General features: G+C 37.7%; 1 protein-coding gene across 2 annotated transcripts in view; it reads left to right on the top strand.

Moving 5' to 3' along the window:
- Positions 1–492: 492 nt before the first annotated feature.
- The window catches only part of nfatc2a (nuclear factor of activated T cells 2a), a 34,161-nt gene continuing 21,711 nt past the window's right edge, over positions 493–12,942 (top strand). Inside the window, exons 1-3 of one of the 2 annotated variants that reach the window (XM_056241264.1) lie at positions 493–641; positions 5,592–6,510; positions 8,312–8,480. In XM_056241264.1, coding sequence (XP_056097239.1) covers positions 584–641; positions 5,592–6,510; positions 8,312–8,480 — 1,146 coding nt within the window. In that variant the 5' untranslated portion in view covers positions 493–583. Of the gene's footprint in view, positions 642–2,973; positions 3,279–5,591; positions 6,511–8,311; positions 8,481–12,942 lie in introns of those variants that run through there. The other variant, XM_056241263.1, reaches the window with a different exon arrangement.

The following is a 12,942-nucleotide window of genomic DNA, read 5'->3' as shown; positions in this document are numbered from 1 at the left end:
GCTTGGATTTAATGAGCCTTGTCCCTTCAAAACCCCGCTGTGTACCTCGTCTCTTTCATGCATATGCTTAAACATTGCTCCTGTTTTCATTTTTCTCCCCCTCCTCTTCCCCTCAACGCTAATTTTTTCAAGCCCACAATGAAGTTCTTGTGCGCCACTGTCTGAGAGAAGCCGCAGAAATGCCTTGGCGCAGAGGCTGGAGACGTCATGGATTCCTGAGTGCGCTCTGCAGGAAAGCCCTGAGTCTCTGAGATGGAGCCGCTCCAGGTTTCCATGGCAGAGCGCACAAACAGGAGGAAACACTGAGGGAATCCCGTTATTTTACAGCATTGGCCCATTATAAACACCCAGAGCCGGGGAAGGAAGCCGCTCTTGAAGCTCAAGTCAATCCTCGGAGCAGGAGAAGGACTTTATACCACACAGAGCTCTGCTATACTGCACAACACTCGTTTTCACACTCACAACGGAGGATTTGCTTTTTTACTTTCATCCAGATTTTTTTTCTGCTATGAACTTTAAGGAAAGGCTATTTTTTGACTGTTAATTTTTGACTTTTTTTTTTTTTTTTTGATATATTTTCCAAATGTTTAGAGAGTCTTGGAGACTGATGCACTACCACAGCATGAGGTCGATGGATCAAGGTATGGATGGCGCGCGTGCTGAAGTGTTGTGAATTACTGGTAATCAATAATTTGATTTTTAACGTTTTCTTATGCCAAAACTGTTGATGATTTGAACACAATGTAAATTAAATGAACTAATTTGTAATGTAAAGAATAGAGAAAGATGTTCAGTATAGTAATTGCGTCATGAGGGAACTCTCGATGACATCAGAATTTAACCATTTATTCTGCTCTTATAAGATCCATTTGGGAATGAATGAAATTTGAATGCTTTTATGTTAGATTTATTATGCAAACCATATTATTAGTGTTAAGAACTTGTGGATATTTTATATTAAGTTGCTTTCATTTGTCAGACACATGGCAAATGATTTCTCTTTGATTTTTATTTGTGCGTGTGTATGAAGTGAGTTTCTTCAAAGAGAGGAGATGCAGTAGTTGAGGTGTTTGAACAGAATGCCTGAAATGTCATTGTCTGTGATGCACAAAACATGAAATGTCAGTCTGATTTCTTATTGAATATCATTAGTTACATAAAACCCCGGCTCCTTGGCTATCCGTAGATCATGCTGCAATGGAAAGTTCAGGTAATGTTTAATAACCCTAGATACTGCCACTATGTAAATAATCACATTCTGTCATTTGGATCTATAAGAGTGTGGGTTTGTCTGGAATAACTGTGAGTCTTAGATCCTTTCCCAAAATAAAATAAACTCCGGGTCAGAATAGGATCGAGGCTTCTGATATGGGCAGAAAGTGGGTAGAAATAATAAGTGTTCATGTAAAATAGGCCACAAGATAAAATTCCAAAATAAAGTTTAGATAGATAGATAGATAGATAGATAGATACATAGATAGATAGATAGATAGATAGATAGATAGATAGATAGATAGATAGATAGATAGATGGCAGACAGACAGACAGACAGACAGATAGACAGAAAAACAGATAGATAGATGACAGACAGACAGACAGATAGATAGATAGATAGATGGCAGACAGACAGATAGACAGAAAAACAGATAGATAGATGACAAACAGACAGACAGATAGATAGATAGCAAACAGACAGACAGACAGATAGAAAGATAGATAGATAGATAGATAGACAGGCAGACAGACAGATAGATAGATGACAGGCAGACAGACAGATAGATAGATGCAGACAGACAGAAAGACATACAGACAGATAGATAGATGGCAGGCAGACAGACAGACAGACACAGACAGATAGATAGATAGATAGACAGACAGACAGATAGGCAGACAGACAGATATATAAACGGTTGAATGGATGGATGGATGGATAGACAAACAGACAGACAGATAGATAGATAGATAGATAGATAGACAGACAGACATGCAGATATAGATAGATAGATAGATAGATAGATAGATAGATAGATAGATAGATAGATAGATAGATAGATAGATAGATAGATAGACAGACAGATTGATAGATGGCAAACAGACAGACAGACAGACAGAGACAGATAGATAGATAGATAGATAGATAGATAGATAGATAGATAGATAGATAGATAGATAGATAGATAGATAGATAAACGGTTGAATGGATGGATGGATAGACAAACAGATAGATAGATAGATAGATAGATAGATAGATAGACAGACAGACATGCAGCTATAGATAGATAACTATAGATAGACAGATAGATTGATAGATGGCAAACAGACAGATAGACATGCAGTGATAGATAGATGGTAGACAGACAGACAGATAGATGGCAGACAGATAGATAGACAGATAGATGGATAGACAGATGGCAGACAGACAGGCAGATAGATAGATAGATAGATAGATAGATAGATAGATAGATAGATAGATAGATAGATAGATGATGGATAGATAGATAGATAGATAGATGGATAGATAGATAGAGGCGGAAAGGAGTTTGATATAATACAGGTTCATGAATAATAGGCGACTGAGTTTGATAACAGTGACCTCAAGTTACAATTCTAAAAAAAGGCCTACAGTTACAAATAGTTGTTTTGATCATTGTGTAGTGATGAACACCCGGGGGCAGCAGTTCTTACGGGATGAAGCTGGGATTCATTTCACACCCGCCCGGATGTTAAACTGTGATCAAGAGCGAGTTGCTTTTGTTGTCGCAGTTATTATAACTATTGTCTGTCAACAGGAGGCGCGTGTCAACCACTTTATCACCTCATGATTGACAGAATATATCATGCTACAACAAACACACAGACAAACCTTCTCAAACTGTCACTCCATCACACACGAGCGACGCGACGCACTAAACGCGTTCAGTTGCGTCCATTCGGAACGCGTGCTGTTCACTGGAAGCTGTTTCTGTCGCCGGTTGTGTAAATGGGGGTGTGAGTGAAGTTTAAGGCGGAAGTTGAACTTGCACTATTTCACGTCTGTCTGTCGTTCGTTCTCATTCATGCGTTTGGGTGCTCAAATCCCCGCGTGCACAACAGCCGGCGTTCTCTCGACACGTTTCTGAAGTTGTTGTGGTGTAAATAAATCAGATTGAGACAGATGAGCTCTTTTTACGGCGATAAGGCTGCGATAGGGCTGGCTGAGGAGCTCAGTCAGGTGAACTGTCAGGATGAGCTGGAGTTTGACTATCTTTTTGAGTATGGAACCACCACGGGACTTCAAGGTTTGTTTCACTGAACTTCTGTATAAAATATGTGCTGAAGAATAGAATGAGCAGCATAATGATGTCTGGCTGTTTAAACTATTGCAAAAGAAGACATTAGCATGAAATAGCTACTGTTTGTATGTATGTGTGAATTTGATTTAATAGCTTATAATACCTTAATCAAAGATACATGGGGACAGAAACGCTCCCTTGTGATGATTTAAAAATATTTTATATTTAGTAATATTTTAATACCTAATTTTTATTATATATTATTCTAATTATTGTTAAATGTATTTATTTAATATTTTTTAGATTCTTTTGGGATTTATATCTGAAATTAGTATTTAAATAACAAACAATCACTGTCCAAAATACTGCTGTCATTACCATCACACCAGACATTTTAGACAGCAATTGCATTTCTCCAAAAACACTTAAAATTTGGTTATGATGGAAATGACAGGAGTGCTCATCTCGTCCAGGACAACAGAAGGACAGTTTGGAAATGTAATTAATTTCTTAGATTAACTTACATTATCGAAAGTAGCAGTAGGTGACGGTGTCATCAATTTCTTTGTTTTTTTAATTGACAGCTAATTAATTGACAGCTAGCTAACTCGGTGTAAAGTTTTGATGTTGTGTGTGATGGTAATGACATTTGAAATTGAACTTGCTAACACAACATCACAAGTTATACCAAAATAGGGCATGTGATAAATAACAGAATGCAAATTTTCCATAGAATGAATGACTACATTTCTCAAAATGTGTAGTAGGCCTATGCAACAAAGCACACAATGTAGAAAACTATATCTCACAATGTAATGCGATGAAATGAACCAGAACAAGGTTGCCAGTTGACTGGACTGCCAAAAGTGTAAAAATCAGGTTTGGAAGTAAAAATCCTATTAATTTTCTCCATAGGGGAATTGATTTTTAACAATAACGTGTAACTCTTTAAAGATAGGCCTACTATGAGCTACAAAGTTCGTTAATCGATGGTATATGTTTCAGCCCGCATTATTTCAACCTAAAGTAATCATGAAATCATGCACTGAGGGTGCAAAAAAATCGAAACATTGAGAAAATCGTCTTTAAATTTTAGTTCACGATTGTGCTGCATTCACTCTCAAAAATAAATGTTTTATATATTTACAGTAGGAAATTTACTAAATATCTTAATGGAACATGATCTTTACTTAATATCCTAATGATTTTTGGTATAAAAGAAAAATAGATAATTTTGACCCATACAATGTATTGTTGGCTATTGCCACAAATATACCCGTGTGACTTGTGACTTAAATATCAGTAACTGTTTCTAAAGTTCTAACGACTCGAGAGTCTTGAGCTTTCTTCCGGGAACGAACATGCCACAATATTCCTAATTTAAATAATTCCCGCCTAAAGCATACGTAAGTAACGGGGACGAGGCCTGGTTGAGTTGCATTAGTAGTGTGTTTAATCTCACGGTTATGGTAAGGGGTGGGACATATCCCAAACATGCTCGAAGCGGTTGACCAATCACAACACACTGATCCAGCCGACCAATCAGAGCAGATTGTGCTTTTTGGAAAGAGGGGCTTCATAGAGACAGGAACTAAGGCCACGTTTACACAAAGCCGGGTATTTAGAGAAACGAATATTTACCCACCCTCCGTTTTCAATAATAACATCGTGCACACACCCGCATGAATACGCCGTCGAGCGCCATCATAACTATGCCAAACCTATGGGCGGCAGTGTAGGGCGAAGGATAAAGCCATGCAAGCCAATCAGAATCCTCAGAATCGACAAGAGAGACCCTAAAACCTCGTTTCCCCCAGTTGACACGACAACACATAACCGGCGTTTTCAGAAATCTCCACTTTGGCTGGAGTTTTTAGAAATAATCGTTTTCTGTGATAAAAACGGGGTTTTCGTGTAAATGAGAGGCCAAACCGTAGGGAAATATCTGCGTTTTCCCTTCATGTAAACGGGGCCTAAACAGGAGTGCGTTTCCCAAAGCCAACTATGGTCACAAGTTCTGTCGTTACCAATAGAGTTCAATGGAAATTGCGATCATAGTTGGCCAAAGATGCTTTTAGGAAACGCACCCCAGAGCGTTACTGACAAACTGCGGGAAGAGAGGAACTGCAACAATGTCAAATATGTGAAAAAGAATGTGTTTTTCAATATCCAAGCATGAAAACCTATTCTAGCAGACCCCGAAAACAAAATCAAGACTTTGTAAAAGGGCATAATAGGTCCCCTTTAAATAGTAGACACAGACAGCAGTGTTTGAGTTTTTGGACACTCTTAACCACTTTCATTCTTTTGCTGTTATAGATGAGCAAAGCATCTCCTCCGACAAAGATCTCATCTCTCCTGCCAGCCTGTCCTATCCTCTGGTGGAAGCTTCACAGTACGGCATCAAGCCGTGTGCGTCTTCCTACGCAGAGGTCAACACTGAAGGTCTCTCTGGCTACGAGCAACTGGAGGCAAAGAACTACCTGGAGTACGCCAGACCCAACCAGGCACTGAGCCCCCGGATTGAGATTACTCCCTCCCGCGAGCACTATAGTCATGGTCGAGACTCCCTCCAGAACCATCTCGTGAACCCCAGTCCCGGGCTCACCGTTCCCGGTCACGATCCTCTGGCCTACCGGGAGCCGCAGTGCCTGAGTCCCGCCAGCAGCAACTCATCCACCTCCTGGCACTCGGAAAACCTCTCGCCCTGGGCCTCGCCCTGCGTTTCGCCCAGCAACAGCCAGGCGACTGGAGATCTCTGCCCACGACTTCAGGGCGTCCACACGGGCTCCCCTCGAACCAGTCCGGGCACTTCTCCACGAACCAGCCTGGCCGAGGACGGCTGTGTTGGGCCGCGCTCTCCTTCCCCCCGGCCCGGCTCGCGTTCCACCTCCCCTCTATGCAAACGCACCTACGAGATGTACAGGAACCCCAACCTGGTGCCGGTGGCCCGATCACGCAGCCCGTCACCCCACGGTGGCCATGAAGAGCATCACGCCGGCCATTATGGCTCAAATAACCTCTCAGGGTCCATGAATGGGTTCGGCGTTGGCCAGGCTACTTCCATTCCAACCAAGATCGTGAAGACTAACCAGCAGGCCTACCCGCTCTACCCTGACAACCACACTGAGAGTTACCTGGTGTCATGTGACCAGGACATGAAGACCAAACCTGGCCCTGAATCTTTCTTCGTAATCCCTCAAATCTGGCCTAAACAGCTGGTGCCTGGCATATGCAGGTAAAAATTGTCATCATTTTCTTTCTATGCAGGGTTTGCTTGTAGAGTGACACAACCTTATATTTTTTTGCCTTTTGTCAGCCACTGCAGATTGGTAAATGATGTCTATATTTGCCCTTTAAGTCTTTTCATTGTATTTTTAACCCTGGGTGTCAATACCAATACCAGTCTAGAAAGCTGGGTAAACGATGACCGATATGCATATGTATACATAATACAATTGAATGAAAATAAATGATCCTCAAACAATACCTGTTATTAACATTATAGCTTGAAAAAAATGTATAAATCCTGCACACTACTCAAACATGCGTCATTACAAAATTTTGTTTGCAACGTTTTGGTTAATCGACCTTCTTCAGGGTTATGCTTTCTAAAGACGATTTTAGAAAACCTATAAGATCATTACAAATCACACTGTACGACATGGATCTAATAAACTTGGTTACGATATGTATGCAGACACCTATTGAATCGTAGGCTACGACGCAAGGCAAGTGTCTTCAGCATGAGCTAGTGGTAAACAAATAGGGCAAGATAAATCGCACTTTAGCAATTGTGGTTTTTATGTGCACTGAAAAAAAGAGGAGGAAGCGAAAGAGGAGAATATGGATGTGGTCATGGCTAGGGAAAAGAGGCCAAAGATTTTGCAAATGAAGCTTGAGGTAAGTAGTTTTATGTTTTAGCGCCATGTCTCTCTGATCAATACGCCATTTCATGTTGCGTTTTCATTGGCTAGTCGGTAGACGTAGGTCGTAGAAGCAAACACACTGTGAGATGATCATGCTGGATTTCTGACACTGTTAGACAATTGTCTCAGGCTATCTTTGGTCGCCAGACCATGACAACGGCCATCATTGAACCTCTCTCACTGTACGACATGGGACCACAGTTTAGGAGCCTTGACCACAGAAATCGCCACGATTGGTCATCTTTCGTCTGGGACAGCCCAAAATCTTACAATGTGTACCAGGCATTGCTCAGTGTTCCTTAGTAGTGTGCAGAAGTTTATTTTGGACTTTTATCCGGTGCACCTACAAATGATTTGTGTGTGAAAGGTACTATATTTTCTAGTTAAAGTATTTATTTAAAAATGTGTAATATTTTTTATCTATTATCTGTTGACAAAGCTGTCAATCAGCTGAGCAAGCATGGTTATTGGCCAGTGCAGATTAAAATAAATGTGAAAAATTCTTAAAATTGTACACTACTGTTCAAAAGTCTCTTATGCTCACCAAAACTGTATTTATTTGATTAAAAATACAGTAAAAACAGTAATATTATTACAATTTAAAATATATTATAAAATGTCATTTATTCCTGGGAATTTTTAGCATCATTACTTGTATACAGTAATTACATTACTGTATACAATATTCAAATATGATGATGCTCAAGAAACATTTCTTATTATTATTATCAGTGTTGAAAACAGTTGTGCTGCTTCATATCTTTTTTTAGCTTTCTTTGAAAGTCGAAAAGAACAATTTATTTGAAATGGAAGTCTTCTGTAACAGTATAAATGTCTTTACTGCCAATTTTAAATAATAAAAGATTAAAAAAATTTTTTTTAAGAAAAGAAAAGAAAATCTTGCTGACCCCAAACTTGTTTTGATCTTAATTCCAAGTACAAAAACATGTATTCGTTGTGTGTAGTTTGATCTGTTATCAGTCACACACTCTTATGACATATATAAGGCGACACAATCTGTAAAACCCTCATGCACCTGCTGCTCTAGTCATGCAACAAATCGGATATGTGAAGCAAATGAGCATGACTATCATCTTTCATCTCTCCCAGCATCCCCGTGGCTTCCGTGCCCCCCCTGGAGTGGCCCCTACCGAGCCGCAGCGATCAGTACGAGCTCCACGTGGAGGTGCAGCCCAAACCCCACCACAGAGCCCACTACGAGACCGAGGGCAGCCGAGGGGCGGTCAAAGCCCCTACTGGAGGTCACACTGTGGTCCAGGTGGGTGTTCGATCTGTCTTCTAGACGTGCGTGTGAAGGTATTTCCTTGTCATTATGCAGCGTGAGGTGATTTTGCCCCAGGGTCAGGCCTATGAAAATGGCCCTCTGCCCTTCTGTGTGTTGTCCAATCGTTTATCCACCCTCACACAAATGAATGCACTCTTTCATTACTTGTGCATGCTTACAGACGTGCTTACAGATAAATCTCGATCCTAATTATTTAAACGTCAGCTCGTGACTCGTTCAGCACTGTTTATGCCACATACATGAATAAAACAAACTCAAATAATGTGGATTTTTAAGTCATGAGTGTGGACTAAAAATCATTAGAGACTTGGTTAGTTACTAACTACCTAGCAAGCACCCAGAACAAGAATTTATTTTATTTAAAAATATATTATAAATATATATTTTTTAATTGTATTATTTGTATTAATGTTATATGCATTTTATTTTATTGTTATTACATACATTTTTTTTTTTTTTTTTTTTACAATTTTTCTTTATTAATAGAATTAATTTTTTTTATATGCATTACTTTTACCTTTTTATTTTAGTTTAGTTTTATTTAGTTTTTAGTTATTTTTTATTTTATTTTATTTATCATATATATATATATTACTTTTTATTTATTTATTGTATTTTAATTACATTTTTTGTTATTATTCATGGTTTTTATTTTTAGATTTTTATCATAGAGTCTTTGGGGTTTTAGAGCAGAAGGTATTTTTATTTACTGCTTTTTGATTTGCTTTCATGTTGCTTCAAACTCTTCAGGAAGTTGTGTTTGTCCAGAGGTTTTACAGACGCAGTAATGGCAGCTGTATCCTGAAGACACATGATATTGCTCAGTTTGTTTACCACTTAAAGTTTGATGTTGCTCTGGTAACAGTTTATTTGAAAGCCCTCTTGTTGCTTTTTGCTCTCTCAGTGTAAACCATCTTTAATGGTCTTGTTAGCGGAGCGGCCAGCATCCTTCCGATGTCAGCGCTCTGGGTAAAGATTGCAGACTGCCTTGGCAAAGCCAAAATGTTTAATGCTTTCCATTCCCTGGCGCTCGCTGTGGTCAGTGCAGCCAGTCGCTGGCCAATCACGTGGCGGGGAGTTACTCAGGACTGCTCCTTCCTCTACTTTACTTTTCCGACCTCACGACTGACTCACCGCTCGCCAGCTGCCATGGCAACCAGGTTCTCAGATGGCCCATGGAAACGGCCGTGTTTACCCACTTCATGAGGCCCAGCTCTCCTACCAGACTCACTCACCTGTGTCTTAAAGAGACACGTTTAGACGTTTCATGCAGAACGACAGTATTTATGGAATTCAGCTGTCTTAATCAATCAAACAACATGTTATTACTAAAAAGTTTTTCTAAATTATTAATATTTGTTAAATATTAATAAATTGTTATTACTAAAACTATTAATATTATTAATAATATACTATTACAGTCACAGGTTGTTTAAAAATATAATAAAAAAATATTTTAGAATTTAGTTTATTTGTTTTTTATGCATGTTTTAATTATTGGTTTTATTTATGTATGTGTGTTTTATTTGTTTTTATTTGTTTGTTTGTTTTATCTGTTTTATTTATGTGTTTGTTTATTTTATTTTTGTATGTTTTATTGGTTTTATTAGTGTTTTATTTATTTATAGTTTTATTTGTTTCTGTTTTATTAATTTGCTTTATTTATTTGTTTATGGTTTATTTATTTATTTATGTTTTTAATTAATGTTTTGTTTATGTACAAATGTTTTATTTATTTCAGTTTTATTTTATTTTATTATTTATTTAATGCTATCTTTGTTTATTTGTTTATTGATTGATTCTTTTATTTATTTTTTATGTGTTTATTTTGCGATAAAATATGACTCAGATATGTTTCGTAGTACAATGTTGTGATATTCAGTCTTAGAAAAAATATGTTACATTTATTTGGATGGCATATTTAAAATAATTTTGATGTTAAATCCACTATTGTTTCATATAGAATCGTTCTAGAGCCTATGCAGATTTAATGCAATTACATCAGAAATAGCTGTAACTAAACTTTTTCTTTACTTTACTTTTTCAAGGGACAAGTAATTAAATTACAGTAATTAATATGCATTCCACAAAACACTGGAAATAACTGAGAAGCAGGAGACTAAAGCAAACGTGTCAGTTTGCCCTCCATTTAATCTCATCGCTGCCTAGAAGAAATAGAGTTATTAAAGACATCTATTTTATGATTTGTCTTTCTCAGATGTTGCTTTTAAGCTGGGCTTATCATATTCTCTTATAAATATATATATGAAGAGTTCAGATGCAAAAGCCTCTAAGTGCCATCTGAAATTTTCTTCTAGAATGATCATTTTTATCAAGCTTGTATATTTAAGTTCAGTAATTTCACTTAAATGGCTATGAAAATGACCTATTAATTGTCATTTAAGTGAAATTATTGAACTTAAATAAACAAGCTTGATAAAAATGATCATTCTAGAAGAAAATTTCAGATGGCACTTAGAGGCTTTTGCTTCTGAACTCTTCATATATAAAGAGGCAATTAGAGATCAGTTTACTGTACTATTACTAAACTCTCTGCAATGCTCCAAACACACACATTTCATCCTCTTATCAGATGCACCATTGTTTTTAGCCCACCTTTGTCCACCAAACATGCATTTGTAATGTTGACACATGCCCTGCTCACTGCGCTTTTGATATCCAGAGTAAATTTAGCTGCATCTTCATGCTCTGTGGTTTCTGCACACTTCCTTCCGATGTAGACGCGTTTTTTTAAGAGTGCACATCAAATGTGTTACCTGCTTTTTTGTGTCATCTGCTTTCAGTATTCACATGACTCTGCTTGTGCAATCTTGTCATGGTGATTTAAATATTTTCAGTAAACTGCAAAATGAGACCGTAGTAACAATGGTCCATTTTTCTCTACAATCAGTCACTTGCAAATGAAGTGCTGAAGTGTATTTTTTGATAGTGCCTATAGTGCTTTCATTTATCATACAATTGGTCATGTGTGGCTTTGACAAACTCAGTTAGTTAGTTATTTAACAAAAGTGAGACATTCGATATGGCATGCTCTAGACTGTCTATTTCAGAAGGAAATATATCAACAGAAAAGAAAACCGAGGTTGGGATTTTCAAAGATATGACCTGCCATTTACAAGGGTTGCAGGTTCAATATCAAGTAAAAGTGATCATCATTGCTTTGTCATCAAAGTGCCCTTGAGCAATGCATTTATCTTTAATTGCAGGGATTGTCCCTACAATTAGTTAACCTCAAGTTGTTTCAATAGAAAAGGTAAGCTCGATAAATTATCAAGTAGCTTTTTCGCCCTCGTATTATATCAAACCTGGTATTTTTCCCTGCACAAAGCCCTTTATTTATAAAGCCCCTTAAATTACGTTCTCCAAACATCTTTGTGAAACGCATGTAGTTAAGGTAGCTAAAGAAAGCCTGTTTTGTTGTGCACATTATCTAACTCATCTACAACAAAATGACAAGGCCAGAGTTGTTTTTCTCATTGGGCATGCCATGTTTTGCATATGAAAATGTGACCCATTTGCCTCTGTGTCGAACAGGATTTGAAAGCCCTTCTGAAATATTAACCTTCAGTGCAGGAATTTAGACACAAACTAAGATGCATCTGTGCAATTTCACATTCATCTGCATATGCATAAACCATTTTGGCACTGTGGACATCCCTGAGGGTTTAATACTGTGTGGATTCCAGAATGCCATACCAGACTAATTCAGTTTTTGATTTGAATTTAAGAATTTATCTTCCACAATCAATCAACTGACACTGGAAGGACCCAGGCCACAAACGTTGCCACAGTCAGAGCTTGCGATTGACTCACGGGTTTCCTGTAGAGTTTGAAGGAGATGAATCGGTGGAGGGAAGACGTTTGCAGACTGCACACACCCTTCTGGCTTGTGTTCAAGGTTTCCGGAGATGCTAATGTTTCCCGCAGGTCTGTGCTTCCCAACCAGGAGAGCAGACCTTCGTTAAAATAGTTGCTCCGGCTGCACTATTTTATATATATATGTATGTGGCCTAAAACTAACTTTTTGCCATAAATATATTTTACCAGCCATAGGCAGTAATGACACCAAGATTTTAGATCACAGTACAAATTCACAATTTTCTATTCCAAATTCGATACTACAGCTAAAACTGCTAGCCTAACTAATATAAATTTAAAACATTAAAGACAAGCAAACAGTCAGTAGTACAATAAAAAACAAATGATCAAATTATAAGCAAAAGTACAAATAAATACAATATAACAAAGATAGTGAAATAAAGCAAATGCAAAATAACACTGCATAGTCTTCATTGTATAAATTAAACATCCTGATTAATTAATCAAAGTTACAAATGTTATTCAATCAAAAGCAGTGTGAGATTTTTTCTTTGTCCTTTGTTGTTTGATTAACATTAAAAATAGACAGCAGCAG

The sequence above is a fragment of the Rhinichthys klamathensis genome, unplaced genomic scaffold, assembly GCF_029890125.1.
Source record: "Rhinichthys klamathensis goyatoka isolate OS25496 unplaced genomic scaffold, OSU_Roscu_1.1 h1tg000635l_1, whole genome shotgun sequence".
Taxonomy (NCBI): domain Eukaryota; kingdom Metazoa; phylum Chordata; class Actinopteri; order Cypriniformes; family Leuciscidae; genus Rhinichthys; species Rhinichthys klamathensis.
This window is presented reverse-complemented; position numbering and strand designations above follow the sequence as displayed.